Raw genomic sequence first — 26,117 nt, 5'->3', positions numbered from 1 at the left:
AAATGGAAAATACCAACAGTCTGCAAAGCCACCGTCGAAGCAGGACATACGCCGAAGTAGCCCGCTCATCCAAAGATATCCAGCAGGACCAAATTCTTCCAAACATGACAACAGTCATCACAGCCTCATTGGCAAACATGCTTCAAGACTTCAGTAAGTCAAACCCTTCACCAAACTCCACAAAAAGATTTCTAAAAGAAACTCAAACCATACTACCAATGCTTGTTAATGAATAAAACTAGATTACTCCCAGACTCACTACAGATCGCCGCTTGGAACGCCAATGGCCTAAAAAACAAGATACTGGAGCTTCAAGAATTCTTTCACAGATACAACCCTGACATCATCCTAATTAATGCAACTCATTTAAGACCTGCAGACAATCCAAAACTGAGAGGCTATACACTATATAGATATGACCGACAGGACTACAGAGGTGGTGGTACAGCCATATTTATCAGGAACTGCATCTCCCCCCCCCCAACCTCCAACCTAGAACTCACCGGTGTCGAAGTCCACACAAACTCAACAGGAAAACTTAAAATCTACGCCGCCTACAACTCCCCTGCTAAGACCCTGCTATTTTCTGACTTGGATGCTATACTAGGCACAAATGAATCCATCATCGTCGCTGGGGATTTAAACTCCAAACAACCCTCCTGGAATAGCAGAACCACAAATAAAAATGGCCGTATCCTCTTCAGCTACACAGGATTAAACAACGCTGTCGTAACAGGACCCACTGAACAAACCCACCACAGCCCAACTGGCACAGCCGACATCCTAGACATCGCCATCCTACACAACATCAAATACCAGCACTGAACGAATTATCATCAGACCACAACCCAATCCTACTTCACTTAGGGAACAAAGATCAGTCACCTCCCCCCAAAACCTGCATTGTCTAGGAGAAACTTAGGAAAGTGCTACCAGAACACATTGGTCCGGTTTCCCATATAAAAGCCAAGGAAGAAATAGACACGGTAATAAAGAACCTCACCAATCAAATCAATAAAGCCATAATAGCAGCCACAGTATCCACGATAACTCACAAACAAAATCGTCTCCCGGAAGAAATCATGTTCTTAATAAGGGAAAAAACAGACAAAGAAAAAGATATCACAACACTCGTGCTCCTCAGGACAAAACAGCCCTCAACAGATTAAACAAATCTGTCCTAGAAGCTCTCCAGAACCACAGGAACCAACAATGGGACAACAAGCTCACCTCCATCTCCACAGCAGATTATTCCATATGGAAATTCCTAAACAACCTCAGGAACAAGAACAAATCCTTAACCCCCTCTACAAGCAGAATAGCACCTTGCATACACAGATGCTGACAAAGCCAAAGCCATAGCAAGAAACCTAGAGAAACAATGCAGTCCTGCATATGAGAACCTAAATATCAGCCATGTATACAAGATCCATCGTAAAGTCAGGTTCACAGAAAATCTTCCCGATGTCAATCCAAGCCCTATAATGCCTACCTCACCTATCGAAATCATCGGCATCATCAACCATCTCAAGATCAAAAAAGCCCCAGGTCCTGACGGCATCACTAACCAAGTCATCAAGGCACTACCACGCAAAGCCATAGCACATCTGGCAAACATCATAAACTCCGTCCTCAAATGGCAGCACTTCCCCCAGTCATGGAAAATAGCTGACATCATCCCAATTCACAAACCAGGCAAAGACCCACACCTACCTGAAAATTACCATCCCATCAGCCTGCTATCCAATTTAGGGAAAATAGCTAAGAAAATCATCCTCATCAGACTCCAAGATCATGTCAATCAACTAAATATCATTCCACAAGAACAATTTGGCTTCCGTCAAAATCACAGCACCACCCAACAGATCCATAGACTGGTAGAATACATCACCACAGGATTTAATTGGAATCAACACACTGGAGCCGTCTTCCTAGACATCTCAAAGGCCTTCGATAAGATCTGGCACTAAGGCCCCCTCTACAATCTTATCATCGTTAACCTTCCACTAAACATGATACACCTGATCAAATCATACCTCTCCAACAGGAGGATGCAAGTCAAAATCAATGAAACAGTCTCAACCCAACGGAAAATCCTCGCTGGAGTTCCTCAAGGATCACTGCTAGCCCCGATCCTGTTCGACATCTATATGGCAGGCATCCCTCAAAATCCTCTCACATCCACCATCGCCCTTTATGCAGATGACACGGCTATTCTAGCCATATCTCGTTACCAAAAAACTACAAGGCACCATCCTGAATCTAGAAAAATGGTTTAAAGACTGGCGACTACAATTAAACCCCAGAAAAGCCAAACGATACTCTTCACAAGAATACGAGCATCCCCCAAAGGAGACATCACCCTGTTCAACTCCAAAATTCCCTGGAAAACTGAAGCAAAATACCTTGGAATAATTCTCGATAAGCGATTATGCTTCAACAGCCACATCAAGAGCACATGCACCAAAGCTTCAAGAGTTATCGCCCAGCTATACCCCTTGATCAACAGACACAGCAAACTAAGCTCAAGAAACAAAATTCTACTGTACAAGACAGTGATCATGATACGACTCCCCAGCCTGGAGCCATACCTCCAAGACAAACATCCTCAAGCTACAAAGACTACAGAACAAGTGCTTGCGAATGATACTGGACGCCCCGTGGTTCATCAGGAACGCCCAGATCCACCGGGACATAAATATCCACTACATATCTCCACTACTACGCTCCATAGCAGAAAAAAATTCTTCATGAAGACATCTACGCATCCAAACCAACTAATACAGCAAGCCGGAAACTATGACGGTAATGACCACTGGAAACATAAAAGACCGAAAGCCATCCTAACACTCAACGATGACTAACCACTTCTGCCCACTCAGGGCGAGCTAAAATAGCTCACAAATCTCTCCCATCACTGCTCCCGAAACAGACAACAGGGAATATGAAAAGCGTCAAGCTTCACCATCTGCGCCATATATGTCCTGCGTCCTGCATCCTGATCCTTAGGATTTCCTGACTTTTCCCTTTTCTAATCGCACATGCGTTCATTATGCATTTCGCACCGCGCATCCGTCAGTAGGCAGAAATAAGCAGCGGCAAGTGCATTATTGTTGCGTATGTGCACTGTTTTGTTTTTGCTACTGTAAATGGAAATTATAAAGATAATTTAATTGAGGCATATAATAAAATGTTGATTTTTTTGAAACTATAAAAAATGCATTTGATTTAAGTTGTGAATTATTTTGTTACAGTTCTACCGAACATGGCTGGCGAAAATAAAAAACCAAAAATATTACAGTCAAGCAGCAGAGAGTTCCAAAGCTGGTGGACTGAAGAGTATGGCATGATTAATAAAGACAGTAAAGCAATATGCGTTTTATGTTCCGGGACAGTTGTGTGAAGAACGTCGTCAGTAAAACGGCATTATGAGACAAACCATAAATCGCTCCTTGAGAAAAGCAAGGACGAACAGAAAGAATTTATTGTTCGGGCAATAGAAAATAGGAATACCCAGTCAACAACCCTATTAAAATTTATCGGCAGTCGTTCAAATATAACTGCTGCTAGATTTTTTGCCTCAAATAAAATTGCTAAACAAGGGAAACCTTTGAGTGATGGGGAATATACATAAAAGAAGCATGGTTAAAATACGCACCATTTCTCTTTGAAGGTTTTGAAAACAAGGAAAAAATTATTCAAAGAATAAAAGATATGCCTTTGGCTAGAAACACGGTGAAAGATAGAATCATAGAAATGGCTAAAATATAACTCATCAGCAATAAACAGATATAAAATCTTCTAGTCTAATTTCTCTTTGTCTTGATATAGTACTGACATAACTGGATCAGCTCGTTTAGCAATTTTTATTCGTTATTGTGTTGGGAATAACATCAAAGAAGAGTTGATAAGTTTAACATCATTAGCAACAACAACAAAAGGAATAGATATTTGCAACGCAGTTGTAAATGCATTTGCTGAAAGAGATATAGATCCTTCCAAAATTGTATCAGTAACTACTGATGGTGCTCACAGTATGACTGGAGAGGAAAATAGGTTCATCAATTTATTTACCAAACATATTGGAATTTCAGTTCTGGGTTTTCATTGTATTATACATCAGCAGGTTTTATGCGCAAAGGCTAGTTTCAAGCCACTGGAAGATATTATGAGCATTGTAACAAAATTGATCAATTTTATATCGGTACGCGCATTAAATAAACGAAAATTTATAGAATTATTAAGTGAGGTAAACTCGGTGTACAATGGTTTACTTATGTAGAACAACGTCCGATGGTTAAGTCGTGGGAAAGTTCTTCAAAGATTTGTTGAGTGTTTAGATGAAGTCAGACTTTTTTACATAATAAGAAAAATCATTGAAAAATACAATCAATTAATGAACGTCGAATGGCTTTCGAAATTAATGTTTTTTACTGATTTGTGTTTATATTTAAATGAATTAAATGTTAAACTGCAAGGTGTTAACAAAACAATTATCGTCATGTTTGATTTAATCAAAGCATTCGAAGCTAAATTACCAATTATCAATCGTGACGTCATTTCCAATACCTTCCGCTTTTTTCCAAATACAAAAAATGTCTTTGCAGATCTAGAATCCCATGAAAAAATATATCAAGTGAAATTGACAAAAGAGTTTTCTACAGTTATTCAGTCGATAATCAACGAATTTTCTTCAAGATTTACGCAGTTCAAGCAATTTGCAGAGACATCAAAATTTATTTTGCATCCGGACACAAGATCAACAGATAAACTCAGTTTGGAGATTTTTGAGTAGTTGAATTTGGAAGATATAGAAATGCGACTAATCAATTTTCAATCTAGTTCTATATAGAAACAAAAGTTTGTCGATCTGAGAAATGACTTGGAAATAATGGAAAATGATCGATTATTGGGGGCAGATAAAAAGAATGCAGAATAGGAAATATTGAGAACTTGGAATGCTATTCCTGAAACCTTTTGTTGTTTAAATAAACTAGCGATGGCTATATTATAAATTTTCTCATCTACATATGCTTGTGAGTCATTATTTTTTTAAATGAATTTTATAAAAGACAGTTTAAGAAATAGAGTGACTGATGAATCTCATTCGGCGTGTGTATTACTAACAGTGACAAAATATGAACCTGATATAAAGCATTTGGCATCTAATGTACAACAGCAAAAATCTCATTAATATATTGATATATTGATATTGATAAATTAATAAATTGATAATAGATTAATATTGATGTGTATACGACAATGTGTATGTCAAATTATGTGTTCATTATTATGAAATTCTATATTGATTTTTAAATTTGTCTCAATAAAATTCTGCAATTAATTTTGTATTAACTAATGTTAATTAATTATTCAGTGTTGTATTAATTAGTTGCTGACGTGCCCGGCACGTCTGCAACTTGATTTGTAAATTTTTGGCACGCACCGGCACGTCAGCAACTCGATTTGTAAACTTTTGGCACTTTTGAGTAGATAACTATAACTATATATATATATATATATATATATATATAAAACGCAATTGCAAAAAAAAAAATACAACAAGAAACAACCAAATAAAAAGCATCAAAGAAACCAAAAATCTGAAACAGTATCTTAACCATTTTACCTGCAGTCTTGCTGGTAAAATGGTTAAGAATTGGAATAAACAGACTAAACAATTGGAATAAACGGCAACATAATCGACGAGCACCACACCGCCAACCACTATGTGCAGTCATCTTAACCGAACTTTCTTTTCCATAATTCGTATAATTCCTTAATTACTATAACTGCACACCCCCTGGAATCTCCAAATCCGCCTTAAAGAGCCGAAACTACACGTTACACAGTCCCTTTCGCCACAGGAGCGCACTTTTTCATCCACTCTCAAACGACACCTGTTCAAGCTGGAATCCGTTTACAGTGACACCTGCTCACTGTTTTGTGTACTTTGGGTCAATATATGTTTAACAAACTAACGTCTTCCTTTGATTTGATATTGTTATAACGTAGTGGACAGCGCCAATTGTTATAATTATAGACGTTCTGTCGTCTATTACGTACTTCTACTACCCTGCTTTGTCCTTAATTTCTTTTTACTTAATTATTCATGAATGTGGTCGACTGCCGCCATGTATATATTTCAACTATATCCAATTTCTCACGGTCTATAGTCTAACAAATTTATTTGTTTTAAAGACTGCGCCAGTTAGACTATATATTGAGTATGAGAAGCAAAGACTAAGCAGATATCGTTTATATTATTCTTACTTGAAACTACTCGTAGCTTAAATATAAATCATTTAAACTTCTATCTTATGCAGGTTCGAATTTTTTCGGATAGTCCATTGACAGAATCAGTCCAATGTGTTGTTTTCAAACCATTTAATTAAGTCAAACAGAAATATGTACAGAGTGACTTACTTTCACATATAAACACAATGCCATTGTGTATATATGTGAACTTGACGTGACGGGGACTCGGGTAAGTGAAAACTTAGGAAAACAAACTCTAAGACAAATGAATTGCCTTCTATAGGTCCGCACCTCCGTTGTGCGCATGCTTGCGTCTATCGAAATTAATCAGGTATTGACCATCTGACATGCTGACGTCATTCTTCGCGAGTTCTTGGAAATTTCCATCTACAGCAATTCTCAGAATTCTCACTACTCTTACCATTAGACATACTGATTTAACATCACTTAATAACCTTACATGATGACGTCATGCTCGACATTATTTTTAACAAAGGCTCGATACAATATTGTTAAAGAAAAGATTATTTCACTCAAAAAATTTGATATTACTCTGAGAACATTCTCCTAAAAAAAAAAAAAAAAAAAAACGTAAAAACGACATGATGAGTAACATGGGGTCACCCAGACTTGCAATACATGCTGGCGCAAACTTGACTTACTTGTCTGTTTGCTTTAAAATAGCTTGGTATCTTTAACATTTATTATACCCAAGGTAAAATACTTTCTACAGCTATCTCTCATCCTGAGATTTTTAATTAATAAGGTTAAAACACCTTATGGTAACTTGTTCTGGTAAAATACTTATAAGCTCTGTATTACTAAAATCGTGATATTTCTAACCTGTCTCCCACTGATGAGATCTCAATAAAGGTCGAAACCGGTCTGGGTAGTGGCCCTTTGCCTTTAATACATAGCATCATTCATCTCATCCAGGAGATGTGCTTCGCATTAAGGGTAAATATTAAGAATAGTGATAAGAGCTTAACCACCTTTACCGCGAGTTGCTTGACTTGCACTACGTGTGGGGTCACCCAGACTTGCAATACTTGCAGGTGCACACTTGACTTCCTTGTCTGTTTGCTTACTTGGGAAATGGAGTAAAGCCAGGTTTAAAATAGCTTCGTATCTTTAATATATATATATATATATATATATATATAGACTGCTCTCAGTGACTTCAGATAATATCCACTACTTCGTAGATGACAGTGTGACAGTCCTTTATATTTAACAAACGTTGTAGTGTCTAATTGTTAGAATCCTCAAGATCCATTGTGACGATTGTCCTGAACGTCGATCTCCTAGATTTATTTTACTGGGGTAAGGACAATCCTGTATACTTTAATGCCACTAAATCCAGTCCTGTCAAATCTCTCGGAAGATAGATATTACATTTCTTCCTCTAATTTTTAATGATAAACACATTTCCAAGCACGATCAGATTTCCCTTCTCGAACTGACTCACGCGTCCACTCTTTCCTGGCACAAACATATTTTAGGTATTGCATCAAAGAACTCGGTGTAATTTTCCGTTCAAGATAATATTCCAAAAGATGGAATATTGACCAATTCTCGATTGCAGAATGCTATCGAGAATTGGTCATTCCGGTTAATTAATGATCTCTTTCATAGATGTTCAGTTTTCATATTTTGCCTATTCTACAGATATTTTCGCATTTGGGCAATACTCTACTAAATCGGCTATCACCATTCATCTACTCTCCTTCAAAACTATAAGAACAAGAGCTGCTGCTAACTAAAACCCATTTACAGTCCAGCTTCAAACTCGTGACCCAACTTCTCTGTTTTTTTTAAGAACAGCCGCCTTCCTCGTTCTGCATTCCTCAAAGAATTCCACCTCGCCTGTTTTTAAAAAATGTCAGCAGGTTTCTCTTTATAGGAATCGCGACATTTCAATGATAACCGATCTCCTCAGATTAAATTTCCCTTCTTGAACTGCTCCACACCTCCACTCTTTTCTGGAACAAACATATTTCAGCCATAGCGTCGGCAGCCGTCAAATAGTTGCTGTACTTTTCCGTTCAAGAAACTACTTGAAAATTGAAAAGTAGTACTGAACAGTGATACTTCTGTAAATATCCAGCGAGTCTTTCAATAGTTTAAAGTATTTTATTAACTCTTGTCCCGGTTTTAACATACTTACTTCATACTGCACATAATTCTGCATTTTGTTTTCTTTTGCAACTATAAACCGTCAGAGTGAAGCAAGTAAACAAATAAAAAAAGAAACAATTCGATACATTTCAATATAGATTATAAATAACAAAATTAATTAAATGCCATCATTTTCTGAGAAATTATTAATATTATGTCGTATAACTTTGCCGAATGTTTTCAACAAAACGGCGCTAGTCAAAACCAACATCATAAATAAACACTCGTCCTCCAAGAATAAAGTTATAACAGTATAGAATTACGAAATGCACTTCTCATTTGTGCTTTTCCAAATGCTCGGGTAACAAAAAAGTAAATAAATTTAAATAATAATATTCGGAATTAAGCTGGTACAACCAAAAACCTCTGAATAATTGTGTATCGACGGCAGAATGACTGATAGATGCAAATATTTCACAAACGGACATAAAAAGTAAAGATGCGTGCAGAAATGATAGACCACAAGATTTTTCGGCTGCACAATTAGAGAAGAGATTTCTGTTATCAGATTGTTGGTAATCCCAAGCCAGTTATCCGAAGAAAAGAAATAACTGTTCTAAAAAAAAAAGAAAAAGAAAAGAAAAAAGAAAGAAAATGACTTTCTCATCAGAAAATGATAACGCCAATCAACGGAGTTTCTTAATCATCAGTGAAACAATTTTAGAACTTAAATTTGAAATCCTTTCTCACTACGAGTCATTAGCATATATCAAAAAGGGAAGAAATGACAAGGAAAAATAACTCTTTTCACGTGCCAAATTAATGTGGAGTGTATGCTTACATTCAGGTGGATGTTTTTTTTGTTTTTTTTTTACATTATGATTTATCTTCGCACGAATATATCAAACTATTTACATACACTATTAAAGGTGTTATAATTTATATCGAGTAGTCTTATTGCACTTCACACTAATCAGTCTAAATTCGAAACGTTCCGGAGGATTTTTTTATATATATATATATAATATTGATGGGAGCAAAATATGTCGTGCTGATTGCTCTACGAATCGCTACACAGATCCGTTTCTTCAATAGTTTACTTTTTCGCTTTGAACTTTGTCAGCATTGATAACAGCAGATACATGTTACGAACACTGTATGCTATATATGGACGATGTAGTAATAAACGAACCTCATTTTAACCGTTTATTACTTCTTTCTAGCTAAGAATCGAGAAATAATTTAGATACGATGGACAACATTTCTAATGAAATATTACTTTTCTTCCGTTAGGTTGCAATGAACTGGTATCTGTAGAACAGTAAGAATCCAGAGGTGTTGCTATCAAAGCCGATAAATAAACAAATAAATAAATAAATATATGTACATACGAGGGTGCTCTGAAATATTCTAGGCCTAACAATGAAAAAACGAATTTATAATTTCAAAATTATTTATATTTTTCAACATAATCTCCCTTAAGACTAATACATTTATTCCAACGATACTCCAGCTTAATTATCCCGTCCCAGTAGTGGTTCTTGGTAAGATCTGCAACATACCCCTCTACAGCTGCAATCACCTCTTGATTAGAAGGAAAAGCTGACCAGCCAGGATGAGTTTTAGTTTTGGGAAGAGATAGAAGTCAGAGGGAGTCAAATATGGGGAATAGGGTGGATGTTCCAACAATTCATAGTGCAGATCCCTTAATTTTTCCTATTGCCAAAACACCTTTGTGGACAGGTGCATTGTCCCGATGAAATATGATTTTTTTTCTTCTCCAAACCGGGTCTTTTCTCATGAATTTTTCTGTCTAGTCTGGTTAAAAGATCGGAATAATATTTCCATGTTATTGTTTTACCCTTTTCAAGATAATTAATAAACATAGCATCCCAAAACACCGATGCCATGACCTTTCCTGATGATGGGACCGACTTTGTCTCTTTTGGCACTAAACAACCGGTTCTTTCCACTGTTTTTACTGCTGTTTGGATTCTGTTGTGTAATGGTGAATCCAAGTCTCATCCATAGTAAAAAATCGACGAAATCAGTTTTATTCTTCTTAAAACTCCAAGCACAGTTCGGAGATTTTCATGCGAGTCCGTTTATGATCTGGTGTGAGCAAGCCCGGCACCCATCTTGCGAAAGCTTTTTCATTTGCAATTCTTCACGCAAAATATATCGTATACTTTATTTTTGAAAGCCTATAGTCTCAGAAATTTCACGTACTTTGACTCGCCGGTCATCCAATACCATATCGTGCACTTGATCAATGATTTCTGGTGTTGTTACACATTTTGGACTTCCTTCACGTTACGTCACTTTACGTATGAAGTCCAAAATGTTACACATTTTGGAGTTCATCTTCAAGGCTGGTACGGCCACGTGTAAACTGGGCAGGCCATTTCTTAATTGTCGATAACAAAGGAGAAGGGTGCCGATAAACTTTTATGAACGTGGAATAATTTCTTTTGGGGTTAAACCTTCTTTTACAAAGAATTTTATAGTCAATTTTATCTAGCTCAAGGGATGCAGACAACACTTTTGCGTCATACAGCTGTATAAAACAAACTGCTTAATAGAAAGACTTGCAATTTCACATGGATGATTAAGACAGATACACCAACTTAGAAAAAAAATCTTGCGATAGTGTTGTCATCTATGGTCAAGGTCGAGAACATTTCAGACATCGTCGTATACATGAGACACTTTGATCATATTGCAACAATTCTACACCAGTTTATCATAACAGGAAAGTCTAACGGATAATAAACAAAAGTTCATTTGGAAATTTTATAAATTAATGTAAGTCAAATCTCAAATTGGTGTCCAAAATAGAAATTTTAAAAGATATTTTCTGACTTTTCCTTAACGAGTTACTAGAGAAATCATGTTGACATCCTACTAATTTGATTCTCTGTAAACTATCTAAAGCCATAATTGTGACAACTAATCTTTACGATGTTCATCAATTACATGCACTATCTAACTAGTTAGTCTATTCGTATTTTACAGAAAAAAAATATTATTTGCGTTTTGTCAGTTGAGAAATACTTATAAATGTTCATCGTGTCGTCAGCGGGATTGGAACTAGGGGCTTTCAAGCCACTTCAAGTGCATTACAGACGAGGTTCCTCTGTGGAAGTTGCGAGAATAACGCAATATTTATTCTAAAGTGGGGAAGAGCTACATTCGAATTCCTTCTCGGACGAAAAATGCTTTCCAACTGCAGGTGAGTTAGCCTGTCTCTTAGGGAGGCACGGGATTTCCCTTCCCTCAAACTTGGGTTTTTCATCTGCAAAAGAGGTCAACTGGTCTGAGAAATTGCACATCTCTTAGACTTAACATATTGGTCTCATAGTTTTGGCTAAATTACTGCTAAACACAAATCAAAACGAAGCTACCACCGACGTAGGCTTTTTAAAGATAATTCCAGCTTCCAGAATTGCACACATAGTTATTTTAGTTGCTAATTACACAGTGTTGTATATTTAAAAAATATATTTATGATTAAAAAAAAGGACCACGCTATCCCTCTAATTAGTTACTAGAGCAGGATTGCAGATTATCCAACCCATTTTCTTACGAAGAGGAATTTAATGTAAAGTCCGACCATAGATGCGATTCCCTTCGACACTTCTGAGCTTGGCAGAAGAAGGCTAATCCATTCCAATAATATGGTAATCAATGCGTTTAAATCAGAAAATAGCTTTTTTATGGAAATTCTAGTTTTTAAAGTGATAACTATTTTGCTTGTATAAGAGTTGGAAAATTTTACGTATAGAGCACGTGATTTCGCATGTTGGTGACGAATTCGCACATCATCTTAGTCCTTTCTCCCCATCAACATGAATTGATTCTTCTTAGCACTGTGCTAACCAGGGTTCTCGCAACTGTGAGCAGACCTTATATTTAGTTTTCCAAGCTCCTTTCAGAAGTGTCATCACTTCTCCCCCCCCACCACACACTCACACTGGAGAGATCACATCAGTTTTAGGAAGTTCAAAATATCTGTTGAATCACCAACTTATAAAGAAAGCTTTTTAAGTAAAAATTTCCTTTTGCCTATTTCATTTTTACCAACCAATTTTAACGAATTTGATGAGAGAATAAAATTCTTCACATCCTTCTACTTCAAAGAAATCCAAGGTTGATGAGATAATTCTTTTAACATTTCAGGATCGTGTTTTATGTAAATTGTATAATCATCTTTATATGACAAAATAATGGTTATTCAGTTCAGAACTTTCTCTTCCCTTATGGTGTCACTTCAAGATTTCAACTGATATAGTGTAACATTTAAATAGCACACAACAGTGTTAATTTAAGCAACGTGTTCAAGTAGTAGTAATACTCAGCTATTAAAAACTATCAGCGACATAATTGAAAAATTCAGATTCTAATATTCCATTATTGGTTTCGTTTTGAATTAACAGTCCACAATTGAAAACTGGTAAAAGAGAAGAAAAACAGAAGCAATAGTTTCAAAGTATCGTTGATCGTTTTAGAATTTGTAGTTTTTAAACGAATAACAATTCCCGCCCTTGTGTATGTGTTTTACTTGTAGATAGCGGCATTTTAATACCAAACCGATGAATTTAATGTTTATGATAATGTGATAATGTTGAAGTTCGAAATATCATTGTTCTAAATTATCAGTTGTCATCTCAACATTTTTGAAATCTACTTTAAATCCTATTCGCATTGCTAAATTCCCGTTATGTACTATACATCTTTGTATCTATATTTATCTCATTTGGTATTATCATAACGTTCTAGAAAGAACTTTTTAACCTGAATCAGTGCCTTTATTTATTTGTCAAGTACGAACTAGTTCCAGAATTTACGTATAGTATTAGGGAATATGGAATCATTGACGTTTTTATTGGAAAACGAGATGCTACCGAATCGTCATTTCTCTATTCCATATTTTTGTCACTTCCTGTCTCTCTATATATAATCAAGATTTGCATTAAGCAAACAGTTGGATATCACGTAACGTTTTTTTTTATAAAGGAATCGTTTTAGAACAGAACTGTTCTAAAATGGTAGGATATATATATTACTTATTCTATCAATGACGACCCATTTAGCCGACTGGGCAGCATTTCCGCTTTTAAGCCAATGGAATTGCCTTTAGCATCTTCATGCCTCCAATTAATTTTCGTCGCATTGTTTGCAAACAAGCACCTCATTACGGACATGAAGTAGCTTAAAAGAGTAGTGTATATTTTTTATTATTATTATTATTTTTCAACCTTTTGGTTCTGTCCACTGCTGGACAAAGATCTCACCCATGATTTTCCAGATCACTCGGTTTTCTGCTTCTCCCATCCATCTCACTCCTGCAATTTGTTCCAGTTCATCCCTTCACCTTCTTCTTGGTCTTCCTCTTTGTCTTGCTCCATCCATTGGTCTCCACTCTGTTGTTTTTCTAGTCCATCTCCCGTCACTGCATCTGGCAATATGGCCAACCCACCTTCATTTAACCTGTTTAATGTGTTTTACAATATACATGACACCTGTTTGAGATCTTATCCAGGTATTTGTCTTAATGTTATTTTTAGCATACTTCTCTCCATTCGATATTGTGTTATTCTCAGCTTTTTTGTTTAGGGCTTCTGATAAAGTCCATGTTTCTTCTCCGTATGTTAGGACAGGAAGTATGCATTGGTCGAAAGCTTTCCTTTTGAGATTCATAGGGATGTCACTTCTGAATATGTCTCTCATTTTCCCATTAGCCATCCTTCCAAGTTGAATTCTTTGTTCAATCTCTTTTCTTTGACAATCCTCAAAGGATAACAATTGGCCCAAATATACATATGAAGTAACTTGCTCTATTTCATGGTTTCAACTTTTATAGTTCTGTGGTTTATGTATTTATTCATCATTACTTTTGTTCTTTCTATATTTATTTTTAGTCCAATTACTTTGGAGGCTTCATTTAGCTGATTTAGCCTTTCTTCCAGATCTTCAAGATTATCTGCTATTAGGACAATATCATCTGCAAATTTAAGATGATGCAGCCTTTCTCCATTTATGTTTATTCCTTTTGTTTCCCAATCAAGGCTTCTAAAGACTTCCTCTAGTGCAGCTGTAAATAATTTGGTAGATATGGTGTCGCCTTGCCTAATGCCTTTTTGTATTGGGAACTTTTCACTGTTTTAATATCATTTAATTACAGGAGTTGCATTATTGTAAATATGTTTTAGTGTTTCAATATATGGTTTCTCAGTTCCCTAGGTTTCAAGTGCTTTTAGTGTTGCAGATGTTTTAACTGAATCAAATGCGTTTTCGTAGTCTATATAGGCCAGACAAAAGGGTTTATTGTATTCAATTGATTTTTCAATGAGCTGTCTTAATGTGTGAATATGGTCCAAAGTATTGTAATTCTTTCTAAATCCAGCTTGTTCACAGGATTGCATTCCCACTAGTTTAGATTTTATTCTATTATTTATAATTTTTGTGAAGACTTTATATGTGGTGGAGAGTAGGCTTATAGGTCTGTAGTTTTTAATTTCTTCCTTATTACCCTTTTTAAATATTAATATTAGAAGTGAATTGTTCCAAATTTTTGGAATTTTTCTCTGTTTTAGGCATTTATTAAAGAGTTTAGTCAGCTGTTTGATGACAGGGCTTCCTCCCAGTTTTAAGAAATCAACCATAATTCGATCTTCTCCTTCATTCTTCATTTTCCGCAGTTCCATTTCCACTTCACCTTGTAAGCTCTCAGGGGCATCGTATTCTTCTTCACTCGATTTATCTATAGATGATTCTTGATGTCTCGGTCTTTGTCTTCATAGAGTTCATAATAAAATTCGTGATTTCTTTTGATTATTGCATCTCTATTTTTTATAAGTTCACTATTTTATTTTTTCCTCTTACAGCAGCTATTTCCTTTGTTCCAAATGATAATGTTCGTCTTAGGACCTTAATATTACTATTGTTTTTCATTGTTTCTTTAATTATATGATTTAATCTAATGTATTATATGATCTAATTTCATGTTTCATCCTTTTACGTATAGTTTTACATATTTCCGCATATTCTATTTTATTGGTGTCATTCAAATATCTTTTCATATATATTCTTTTCTTAATCAGATCTAAGGTTTCCTGTCTTAGTTTTTCCTCTCTTTGGTGCCTTTTTACACCTCCTATTTCTAGTGCACAATTCAAGATAGATGTTGTTAAGATTTCATTTGCATCATCGATGGTAGTAGCTGTGTTTAACTTTTTTTGTACATTTTTGAGTGATTCTCTATAAACGTTTTTATTGTGGTAGAGGTTTTGTAGATTCACTAAATTGGACTTTTTTCTTGTGAGCTTATTCCGTTCCCACTTTTTGTTGATATATACTTTTGCCCTTACTGGTCTGTGGTCACTTCTTGTGTTAAATCTATTAAGCACTTCGGTGTTATTTATTATATATCTTCTGTTGGAGAGGATGAAGTCTATTTCATTGTAAGCTTGTCCATTTGGGCTTCTTCAAGTCCATTTTCGGTTGATTTTCTTCTTGAAAAAACTGTTCATAATAAAGCCTATGTTTAAGATGTAATATCCCCCCCCCACACACACACTCTCTATTTGTTAAACCACGGTGCAAATGTGTGATACTTTTGAACCATTTCTTCTGAGGGAATCACATTAAATAGCTTTGTTTAGAAGTAATGCAAATTCATTGTAACTATATTCACTTGCAGTTTGAAATAGATGAAATACGAAAAATGAACGCTTCTTCTTTAAAGAAAAATATCAGAGTAAAATATATTACTTCATTTAAACTAACAAGAAATTATTATACACTGGCCAAAAGCTAAGAACGAACTACATATATAATGTTTGACCTGTATGTCAAACATTTTTCATAAGGAAATCCAAATGTGAACATAAATTTATTGCCGGCATACTATTTATAGTACGCTGGCAATAATTTATGACATATGTGACACATATATATGACATAATTTATGACAAAAAATATGTTATAAATTTCGTACAACTTAAATTGCAAAACGTTTTTGGCAAAAGTTACCAATTTCCTGAGGACGTAATTGGGGAATTAATGTACAGTGGTTACAAATAAATATGCAGGGAGACATTTCAGTATGGATATGCCCACTTCAAACTGCGATGCAGCTCTAACAACGTTGTACCATGCTTAGCAGCAAGTGATTCGGAAGTTTTGAGGCCAATCGCCCACTCCCTCCTTCAGAGCAAGGATAAGCGTTGTTTGTTTTCTGATTGGAATTTCGAGGCAGCAAAGCATCTCCCTATTGCATCCAAAACGTACTCTATGGCGTTGAGATCTGGGGAGCGTGCTGGCCACTCGATTCAGTTAATATCCTCGGTCTCCACTGCTCATGTACTATGTCGTGTGGATCTGAAACCCATAAAAAGGAATTCTTCGCCTACAGCATCACGGAACAATCGAACATGACGTTGAAGAACTTCGTTGCAAGATCGTTCACCAGTCATATTCCATTTTCTAGCACTTATCTAGGTGCGTCCATGAAACGTAATACCTCCCAACACCAGCACCGTCGTGTATATCTCTTTCACGATTTGTTGTTGTTGTTGTTGAATTAAAAAAAAATAGATAAGGTTTTTGAGACATTACAAAACATCCAAGTGTTCAACTTTATTGCTTCCCAAAAAGAGTTTTCTTCAAACACAATTCACTTAGCGCAGCCTTTTTTGTCTTTTATCCTGCTCAGTGCTACCAAGTAATCTTTTTTTGTGCGATTTGAATATATGAATGTGTACCCTCTTTCTACTCGAAATCGTCAGTTATAGCAATTGCCACACGCTAATTCATCTGAATTTGCGGTTGCAATCTTCAGAAAGTGTTCGTTCTTAGGCTTTGGAAACCAGTGTATATATATGGAAAAGTGCCACACTGCTCACTCGGCTTTCGGATTGTTCTTTGTTTTTCTTGCTTGTTGTTTCATCCATCACTGTCACATCAGTATAATGATTCATATTCATAATTATTATGTGATCGATTTATGGATTTTTCACGTTGCTGGTTTCACCATCAGTTTTTGAAGAGGTTAATCGTAATTAACTGTTTGAAGCGAGAATTCTCAGCTGAGACAATTTTTTTTTATTGTTCTTATTGTTTTGATTTTGTGAATTCTTCTCTGATGCCACATTTTACAGGTTGTATCATTTTGATATGAGCATTCTTACATGTTCCTGCTTACCAACCAGCTGAGAGACGCGTGTAGAGACACTGTTGTTTTTATGCTGATTCATTTTGATAATTCTCAGCGGTTTTTGACCTGAAATGGTGTACTGAAATGATGTACTGAAATGTACATAATTTCTGATATAAGTCACCTTTATTTTATATAAACGCAATTGAATTTTTAAAAATATCCATTAGATTAGCGTTATGAATCCATTTCCTAAAATATTTCGCTAAGCGCAAGCAATGATCGACAAGAGTGAGGCGTGTCAAGACGGCAAAAGAAGTAATTGCATGTATTAACTTGAACACATGTTAATTTAAAAAAAAAAAAAAACGAAGCAGAATTCCATAATTTCAGTAGGTGAACTTCACTGACAATTCTGACCACAACCTAGTGCTCATCTCCTCCCCCCCCCCCCCCCATTCAACAATTCTTACACAGCTACTCCCATACAAGAGTAGTTCGGCATTATAACAGTGCCAAGTGGGACAGCCTCCGCAACTTATTTGCCTCATTCCCATGGTTAGACTATTGCTTCTGACCTTCCAACCCAAACACATGCACTGATAACCAAACTCATAACCAAAGTAATCCTCACTAACATGGAATCATACATTCCCCACGGTACTCTGACCCTATCTAAACTCTGGTTTACCAAAAAATGCGCCTTTTTGCTTTCAAAACAGAGTTTGAAAGAGCAAAAAGCAGAAATTAGCAGCCTGTCCAAATGGCAGCCGAACCTTTTCGTCTCTCGCCAAAGCAATCGGCCGTAACTTCTGCCTTCCCAACACTATTCCCACCTCTATTATATCCAGATGGCTCCATTGCATCATCTCCTACAGAAAAAGCCAATCTCCTGGTTTCACACTTTATTTCCAATGCACGCATATTCGACAATGGCAAATGTTCCCCGACCATTCCAGATGCCCAACATACAATGTCCACCATATCCTTTTGCCAAAAAGAGATCAGCAGAATACTGTCTAAATTAGACACAAAAAAGTCTCCTGGATGAAAAAACTCTCCTGATGGCATTCCTCCAATTGTCATGAAGGTTTGCGCACCAGAACTGTCTCTTGTCCTATGTCGTTTACATATATAAAAAACTGTTTTACTCCACTGGTATCTATCCCACAACATGAAACCCAACAAATAGCGACAAGTCACTGCCGTCCAAATACCGCCCATCTCGCTCACCTCAGTGCTGAATGGAAAAAATGTATGATTTTTTCCATTTCTAACGTAATGGAAAAAAATCATACATTCCCAACTCCTACACTACCTTGAAGACACCCACCTGATAAACGACCGTTAATATGGATTCGTCGCTGCCGATCAGCAGGAGATCTGCTCACATATGTCCTGCATTTCTGGTCAAATGCCATGGAGAAAATTGGCGAATCACAAACGGTTGGACTTGATATTTCCAAGGTCTTACTAAACAAACTGCCATCGTTTGGTCTATCTCAAGGCCTCTGTAATTAGATTACCAGCTTTCTGTCTGGATGTTCACTATGTGTGGTGGTCGATGGCTCCTTATCCTCTCACCACTCAACTAATGCTGGGGTTCCAGAAGGTTCTGTCCTCTCATCAACTCTCTTCCTACTATATATCAATGACCTACTTCAGCTTACCTCCAACCCAATACACAGTTTTGCAGATGACAGCACATTGCACTCCTCCCTTTCTTTTGATAAACCTTACTCCACACAACTCACCTCAACCTACAGAACAGCAACCACCACTGTCCTCAATTCATACCCCCAAGCCATCCTCCAATGGGGGTTCAAATAACGTAGTCAATTTTAACACAAATAAACCCAGTACTGTCTCATTTCTCATAAAAAAGAATCAGTTTCTCCTGGTATTATTTTTGACAATACCCAAATTTCCAGACAATCTGAGATTTCTCTTCTTGGAATTACTCTGACATCAAGTCTCTCCTGACATAAACACAAACAACCATTGCTTCCTCAGCTTCTAAAAAACTAGGATTTCTCTTTCGCTCAAGATCATCAATTCCCAACTCCTACACTACTTCACCCCTGAACTGCTATTAACCTTATACAAATCAAAAATCCACCCAATCATCGAATACTGCTCCCACATATTGGGTGAAGCCCGTAAAATCTCTCTATTGCTTGACTCCATACAGAGGAGAGCAATCAGACTTATTAATAACCCATCTCTTACCAACTTACCCCCCCCCACTTTCACACAGCCAATCAGTCTCTGCACTGTGTCTTCTACAAATATTTCAATGGAAAATGTTCATCGGAAAGAGCATCAATAATTCCCCCACTTAATTGTAAGCTCATTGGAACACGTGCAGCTGCTGCTCAATATCTCTACACAATGCACCTTGAAACCCACAGAACAAAATTCTTCTCCTCCTCCTTCGTCCCTTCAACTGCTATACTATTGAACAGCCTTCCCTAGGGAATACAATCTACAGTCATTCAAATTTATTGTGAACAAGTACCTTCTTTCCCAATTCATACACGGTACTAATGTACTATAGGTTGATCTACCAACCTCTCGTGTATGGCTCAACAAAAAAAAAAAAGGTGCAAAAAACTTTCCATTCTCTTTGAATATTTTTGAATCCATTCTCTCCAACAGAAAGATCCGGGTCCTTATTGGTGGGGAAAAGGGCAGGCCCAGATTCCTTCACAACGGTCTCCCACAGGGCTTTGTGTTATCCTCTTTACTTTTTAACATCTACGTGCACGACTTACCACGTGCCAGCTCAAGCATATACATGTATGTACGCTAATGACTTAGCGATCCTACATCAATCTACCTCCTTTGCCAACCTGGAATCAACCTTGAACACAGACCTGAATATCCTGGAAGAGTACTTCAAGCAGTGGTACTTGAAGACAAATCCAAAAAAATCGTATCCACAATATTTCACCTGAACGATGCAGATAGAAGAAGAAACCTAATATATAAAAGGTACATCTCCAACCTGTCCAACAAAATTAAAACGAGAAACAATATCATTTTAAGGCTTGCTGAACAACCTCGGTTGTAGTGCAGAAATCCTAAGGTCATCTGCACTAGCCTTCGCATTCTCTGCAGCAGATTATTGTGCCCCTGTCTGGGAAAGAATTGCACACACTAACATTATAGACACCCAGCTAAACTCTACCATGCGCACAATTAGTGGGGCAGTGAGAAGCACCCCTTTCTCCTGGCTGCATGCCCTATGCTCCACCAAACATACGGAGAAGATAAGCCTCGATTAAAGAAATTAATAAAGCAATGAGCAACCCATTCCTGCCCCTGCACCAGGCTCTCATAAATCCACCTAGTCTTAACCTAAAATCTAGAAAGCCTTTCTGGTACATGGACGAACTCTCTTCGGCTGCCCTGCCATCAACACCTGACACGTGGAGAGAATACTGGGCCAACAATCTACCAAGAAACGGTAGATTGTTGGTCCAGTATTCTAGGGCAGATGTGGCTACCTGCTACATAAATGAGGCCGTTATACCACCCTTATTGTGATTGTTCTCCCATGGCTCAGACGATTAGTCATATTATAAACGACTGCCCAAGCCACCAATTTCACGGTTGTGGCCTACAGGACATCCACAAGGTAACGGATGAGGCCTTGATTTTCTTTCCAGACTGGACATTGAACTATAGATGTTTTGTATCCCTTTTGTCATAAGAATAAAAATAAATAAATAAATTTTTAAAAAAACTCAACAGAAAAATTAGGAATTCGAAAAAGAAAAAAAATTTTCAAATGGAAGGAATTAACATACTGTAAAAACAATAACACACACTCTTTATTTTGTCATCTGCATGCTCTTAAGAATACATCTAAAAATGAGCGCGTCTTTCAAAGAAGTTTCGCATGCTCCTTTTTTAATTCACATTTTCAAAATTAAAAAATAATAATAAAGTCGTTTTGAAACAGTATGATAAAAATAAATAAAATGTGAATTGCAGCATCAATATACGAAAATAGTTTTATATTATTTTTCTCAACATATTTTAGTATTATTTTTATTCATTTATAATTTTCATATCACAAATTTTCTAGTGGTTCATGAAAAATGCATTCCACTGGAAACTTACCAGGAGTTCACTTCGTATAATGAGCTGATGTGGTAATTTTGTTGTGTTTCTGTTTCTAATGTGGTAAAGACAAAATTACATTTTTTTTGTGTGAAAGATGTTATTAGATTAAAATTTTTCAAGGTTTCATTAAGCCATATGTGAGCCTACTATGAAATATTTCACAAAAAAGTAAAGAAAAGAAAAGAAAAGAAAAGAAAAGAAAAACCATTACAAGTGTTGTTTGCTATTCTTTTTATTCCTCCCTTAATCGGCAACGAGGCATGGATTTTTTATGTCCTTCCCCAAATCATCGCATCCCAAACTCATAGAGCTATCTTTTCCTGTAATTTATTGATTTTCTTATTGCATTTGTAAGAATCTGTTACTGAGTCATCTGTAATAGAAGCATAAATTAAAATTAAAAGATACTTCGCTTTAGCAAGATGACTCATACTTAGACGGTATTTCATTTTATTGACCCCCCCCCCCCACCACTACCACCACCACCGCCGTTGTGGCCTAAATTTTTATGACTGGGACTTGTATTAAATATGAATTAATACAAATGGACGCTTTATTTTCTTAGTTATTCTTAAATATAGAAGTGGTGATCAAAACATTTAAAAAAAGTAACTGATATTAATTTACATGATTCGAACCGAACCCAAATTTCAGCTGAATCCAAATTTTTAATAAAAAAGTCCGTCATAAGATTATTTAAAGAGATGTGCAAATGTTTTGTATAGATTTTTTGGAGATATTTTATAAAGAATATTTAGAAATCAAAATACATTCTAAATGACACTCAAGTAACTGTCGTTTTATAGTTGTTTTGATTAAGGATGAAGTGGTAATTTGAAAATGAATGGAGCCTTGATGCGCACACGCCTGAACAAGGCGCACATTGAAATAAATAAATAAAATGGTAAAACAACCTAATTCCATTTCCACTCAGATGCCCTTGAATCGCTCATTTCTTTAATTTCTTATTATGCACGTTTGCCATCCAGTAGATTTAAACTAAGCATGTATTATTTTTGTTATTTATCAAATTATTTACAATTATTAGCCAGAGGCAAAATCACTCATGCTCACAAGAGCTGCAAAACAGATAAGTAAGACCAAATATTAGCTCATTAGTATTATTATTATTGCGACATATCTTGTTAACTTAATATGAAAATCAATAGATTAGATGAAAAGTAGATCTATGAGTTTTGGGATGGGATGATCTGGGGAAGGCCAAAATATCATGTAACAGACAGTTAGTTTTCAAATAAAGTGGCTGCCTCTGCAATGATACCTCACTCTTTACACCTTCAATTATCTGGTTCAGTATCAGAATGAACTACATGATCTTGATGAAGTCTGAAATTTATCTGAACAAACAGGAGTGAATTAATCTGTCGTCTATTTCTGGATAAAGAAGGAAGAAAAAAGTTGAAACCAAAACGCCTAAGGAAATTTGAATTCTTTAATTTAATTTTCTTATTTTTCTTACTCATTGTAAACTGAGCAAAACACTTGCGTTTTCACTGTTAATTAATTTAATTTCAGTTGCGCTAGGAATTCAGTTTCTCTCTCTCTCTCTCTCTCTCTCTGTGTGTGTGTGTGTGTGTGTGTGTGTGTGTGTGTGTGTGTGTGTGTGTGTGTGTGTGTGTGTGTGTGTGTGTGTGTGTGTGTGTGTGTGTGTGTGTGTGTGTGTGTGTACTGTCACTAAAACTCAATATTATTGCTGCAGTAATTGTCTCCAGTGGAGTAACAAGGAAAAAAAAAGAAAAAAAGAGAGAAATAATGACCGAAATATTAACTTCAGTAGTGAGTCCAATTTTGTGCTACTACAATTACAAATAAATGCAAATTATTAATCAGTTATTACAAATGCTATAACCACGTCACTTCCGTCTTAATATTGACAGGATGACCAAGCGTTTGCTGCTTGTCCAAATTCAAGGTATTTTGATAAGAATCAGTGCGTTCTATTGAAACAGCAGGGGACATTAAGCCATCTTTCTCTCTTAAATTGTTCTTGTCAGAAAGTGAAGGATAAGGAGGAGGAGGAAAATAAGGTTGCATTGACGATATCAAATGTTCTACAGAAGAGTATGGATTTCTATCTTGCAACATAGGTAGTGATGATTGTCTCGTGGGCGCAGTATTGGAATTCAAAAACGGTTCCTTTTCTTGATTCTGTCTCTTGAATTTGTACCTTCGATTTTGAAACCAAATTTTTACCTGAGTAGAGGTCAATTTTAAATCTCGCGCTAGTTGATCTCTTTCAGGTGCTGAGAGATAGCGTTGTTGGTGGAAGCGTCTTTCTAGCTGGTACACCTGGGCTTGAGAGAAAAGCACTCGAGGCTTACGTCGAGTGCGTTGTCGAACTGGGCAAGAATCAGAGTTTGTTCTTGGCTGATCAACTGGACTGGAACGATTTTCTGACTCTTGTTTTTTCAGCCGAAGACTAGGAGTAGGAGAGTAGTTCGATGACTCTATGGAATTAAAAAAGAAGATTAAAACTTTTAAGAAATGTATTAAAGTAAAATAATGCGTAAGAAATATATCGGAAAGCATAATTTAAATTTAGGTGTTAAATTTAACCATGTCCTTTATATATATATATATAAAGGACATGGTTATAATACCAAACGTACGAGGGATAAGTGCAAATTCTTTAACAGCATTTTTTCTTCCGCCTATTCTAGTGTTGTTAATATTTCAAAATATACAATTGAAAGAAGAAGAATCGTTGTGATTTTTTTCATATTTTTTTTTTACCCGACAGACAATGACACCATACTTTTACAGTACGTATTTTCCGACATCTCTCTCTCTCTCTCTATGTGTGTGTGTGTGTGTGTGTGTGTGTGTGTGTGTGTGTGTGTGTGGCAGAAGAATCCTCAACATTTCGGGATTGTGCAGCTGTTATGCTTTGGTTTTTATTCAGGCTGGTTTCCTGTTTCCTGACATGAAACCTTTCTCTTCAAAATGAGACCGGGTCATTCATCTTCAGCTTAAAAAAAGCTCGTATAAGTGTTCCTCAAATCCTAACCGGAAATGTAACTCAACATTACAGATGAACGGCATTGTCGTTATCTACCGAGCAAGTTCTACTTTTTTATTTTTATTTTATTTTATTTTTATTTTCAAAATATAAACATGGAGTGACATTTACGGGCAGATAGCAACTGTTACGAGAAATATTTGCATTTCTGAAAGATAAATTAGTGGTGTGATAATCTCAGATTGGTCTAATCGGTTTGTCAGCGATTAATAAAGGTCTGGTCCTCTGATATTCTGATTGAATCCCCCCCCCCACATTATTTCACTAGTCAAGGAAGCAAGTAGGAAGTTTCGTGAGTATACAAAGAGATCGAACACTACGATGAACTCTAGATATTAAAGAAGCAGTCCTTGAAAGAAAGTAATGATAAAGAAAGTTCTTGGCAAGATAGTCCGCAGGTGTACCAAGGAATGGAGAGAAAATTGAACAGAAGAGAATTTGAAGACGCTGATAAGAATGTATAAAAATATAATGATATGGCAAAATGTCTTGGAGGCTATTGAAAAATATAGAATGGAAGGAAAGAGTAGAGTAAAGGAAATTGGCAATGACAAGGGTGAAAAAAAAAATAAAAAAAACTGATTACAAAGATTTTATGGATGCTTAAAATAATTTCAGAGAATGGTTATTAAATGAGATATGCAGTGAGCGAACAGTGGTAGAAAACATTTAAGAGGGATTCAATCGGGATTACCAAAGATAGTCCGCAGGTGTACCAAGGAATGGTACACATGCGAAACTTGTAATATGGAAAGGCAGCGGGAATAAATAATATTCGACTAAAATCCTCAGATGTGAGACATAAAAATTTCTCCAACGAATGGAATACATAGTAGCAAGGAGGAATTCGAATTTTCGATAACTGGAGTCTACTGCGCATGTCACTCATCTGTTGAAAATAAAATAAAACTGAATTCGAGAATTGCAGACGAATTCCAGGTATGATATATACAAAAAAAAAAAAGGAAGAAAATGCAAACATTTATCGAAGGGAAACTTGAGAATAGCAAGCTGGGTTTCGGAATTAATGATCAGAATTTAAGTTTTATAGATCTGGAAAAGGATACATCAGGGAGGCAAGCTGCTGAAGAAAAAAAATCACAAATATGGGGTAATTAGAACACTATTCAAAGCAATACATAGTCTGTATATTTAAGTTGTAAATTAACTCAGCAATTAGAATTGACGAAGATATACAGGAAGATGGTTTGTTAAGGTATTATTATTATAATTATTATTATTTATTCAATTATTCACATAATAAATACACAGTCAAAACAAGATATCATTTAAACGACAATTTGACTGTTGATACAGATCAATTCACAATCAACCCAACACTCTAAGAAAAATAGTCTGCCAGGTTGCGTCGTAAAATATGGACCGTTCCAAGTAATGCTGTTTTCTTGTAGA

The 26,117-nt window shown here is 36.1% G+C and overlaps 1 protein-coding gene across 1 annotated transcript in view; it reads right to left on the bottom strand.

Moving 5' to 3' along the window:
* Positions 1-21,351: 21,351 nt before the first annotated feature.
* The window catches only part of LOC150108815 (uncharacterized), a 43,486-nt gene continuing 38,720 nt past the window's right edge, over positions 21,352-26,117 (bottom strand). Inside the window, exon 2 of the mRNA XM_090403452.1 lies at positions 21,352-24,132. Within this exon, the coding sequence (XP_090259578.1) occupies positions 23,528-24,132 (605 nt within the window). The 3' untranslated portion in view covers positions 21,352-23,527. The remainder of the gene's footprint in view (positions 24,133-26,117) is intronic.

The sequence above is a fragment of the Typopeltis vanoorti genome, chromosome 2 (assembly GCF_054136105.1).
Source record: "Typopeltis vanoorti isolate ZY-2024b chromosome 2, IOZ_Tvanoo_1.0, whole genome shotgun sequence".
In the NCBI taxonomy this organism is placed as follows: Eukaryota; Metazoa; Arthropoda; class Arachnida; order Uropygi; family Thelyphonidae; genus Typopeltis; species Typopeltis vanoorti.
The sequence above is the reverse complement of the archived record's forward strand: the minus strand, read 5'-3'. Positions and strand labels throughout refer to the sequence as shown.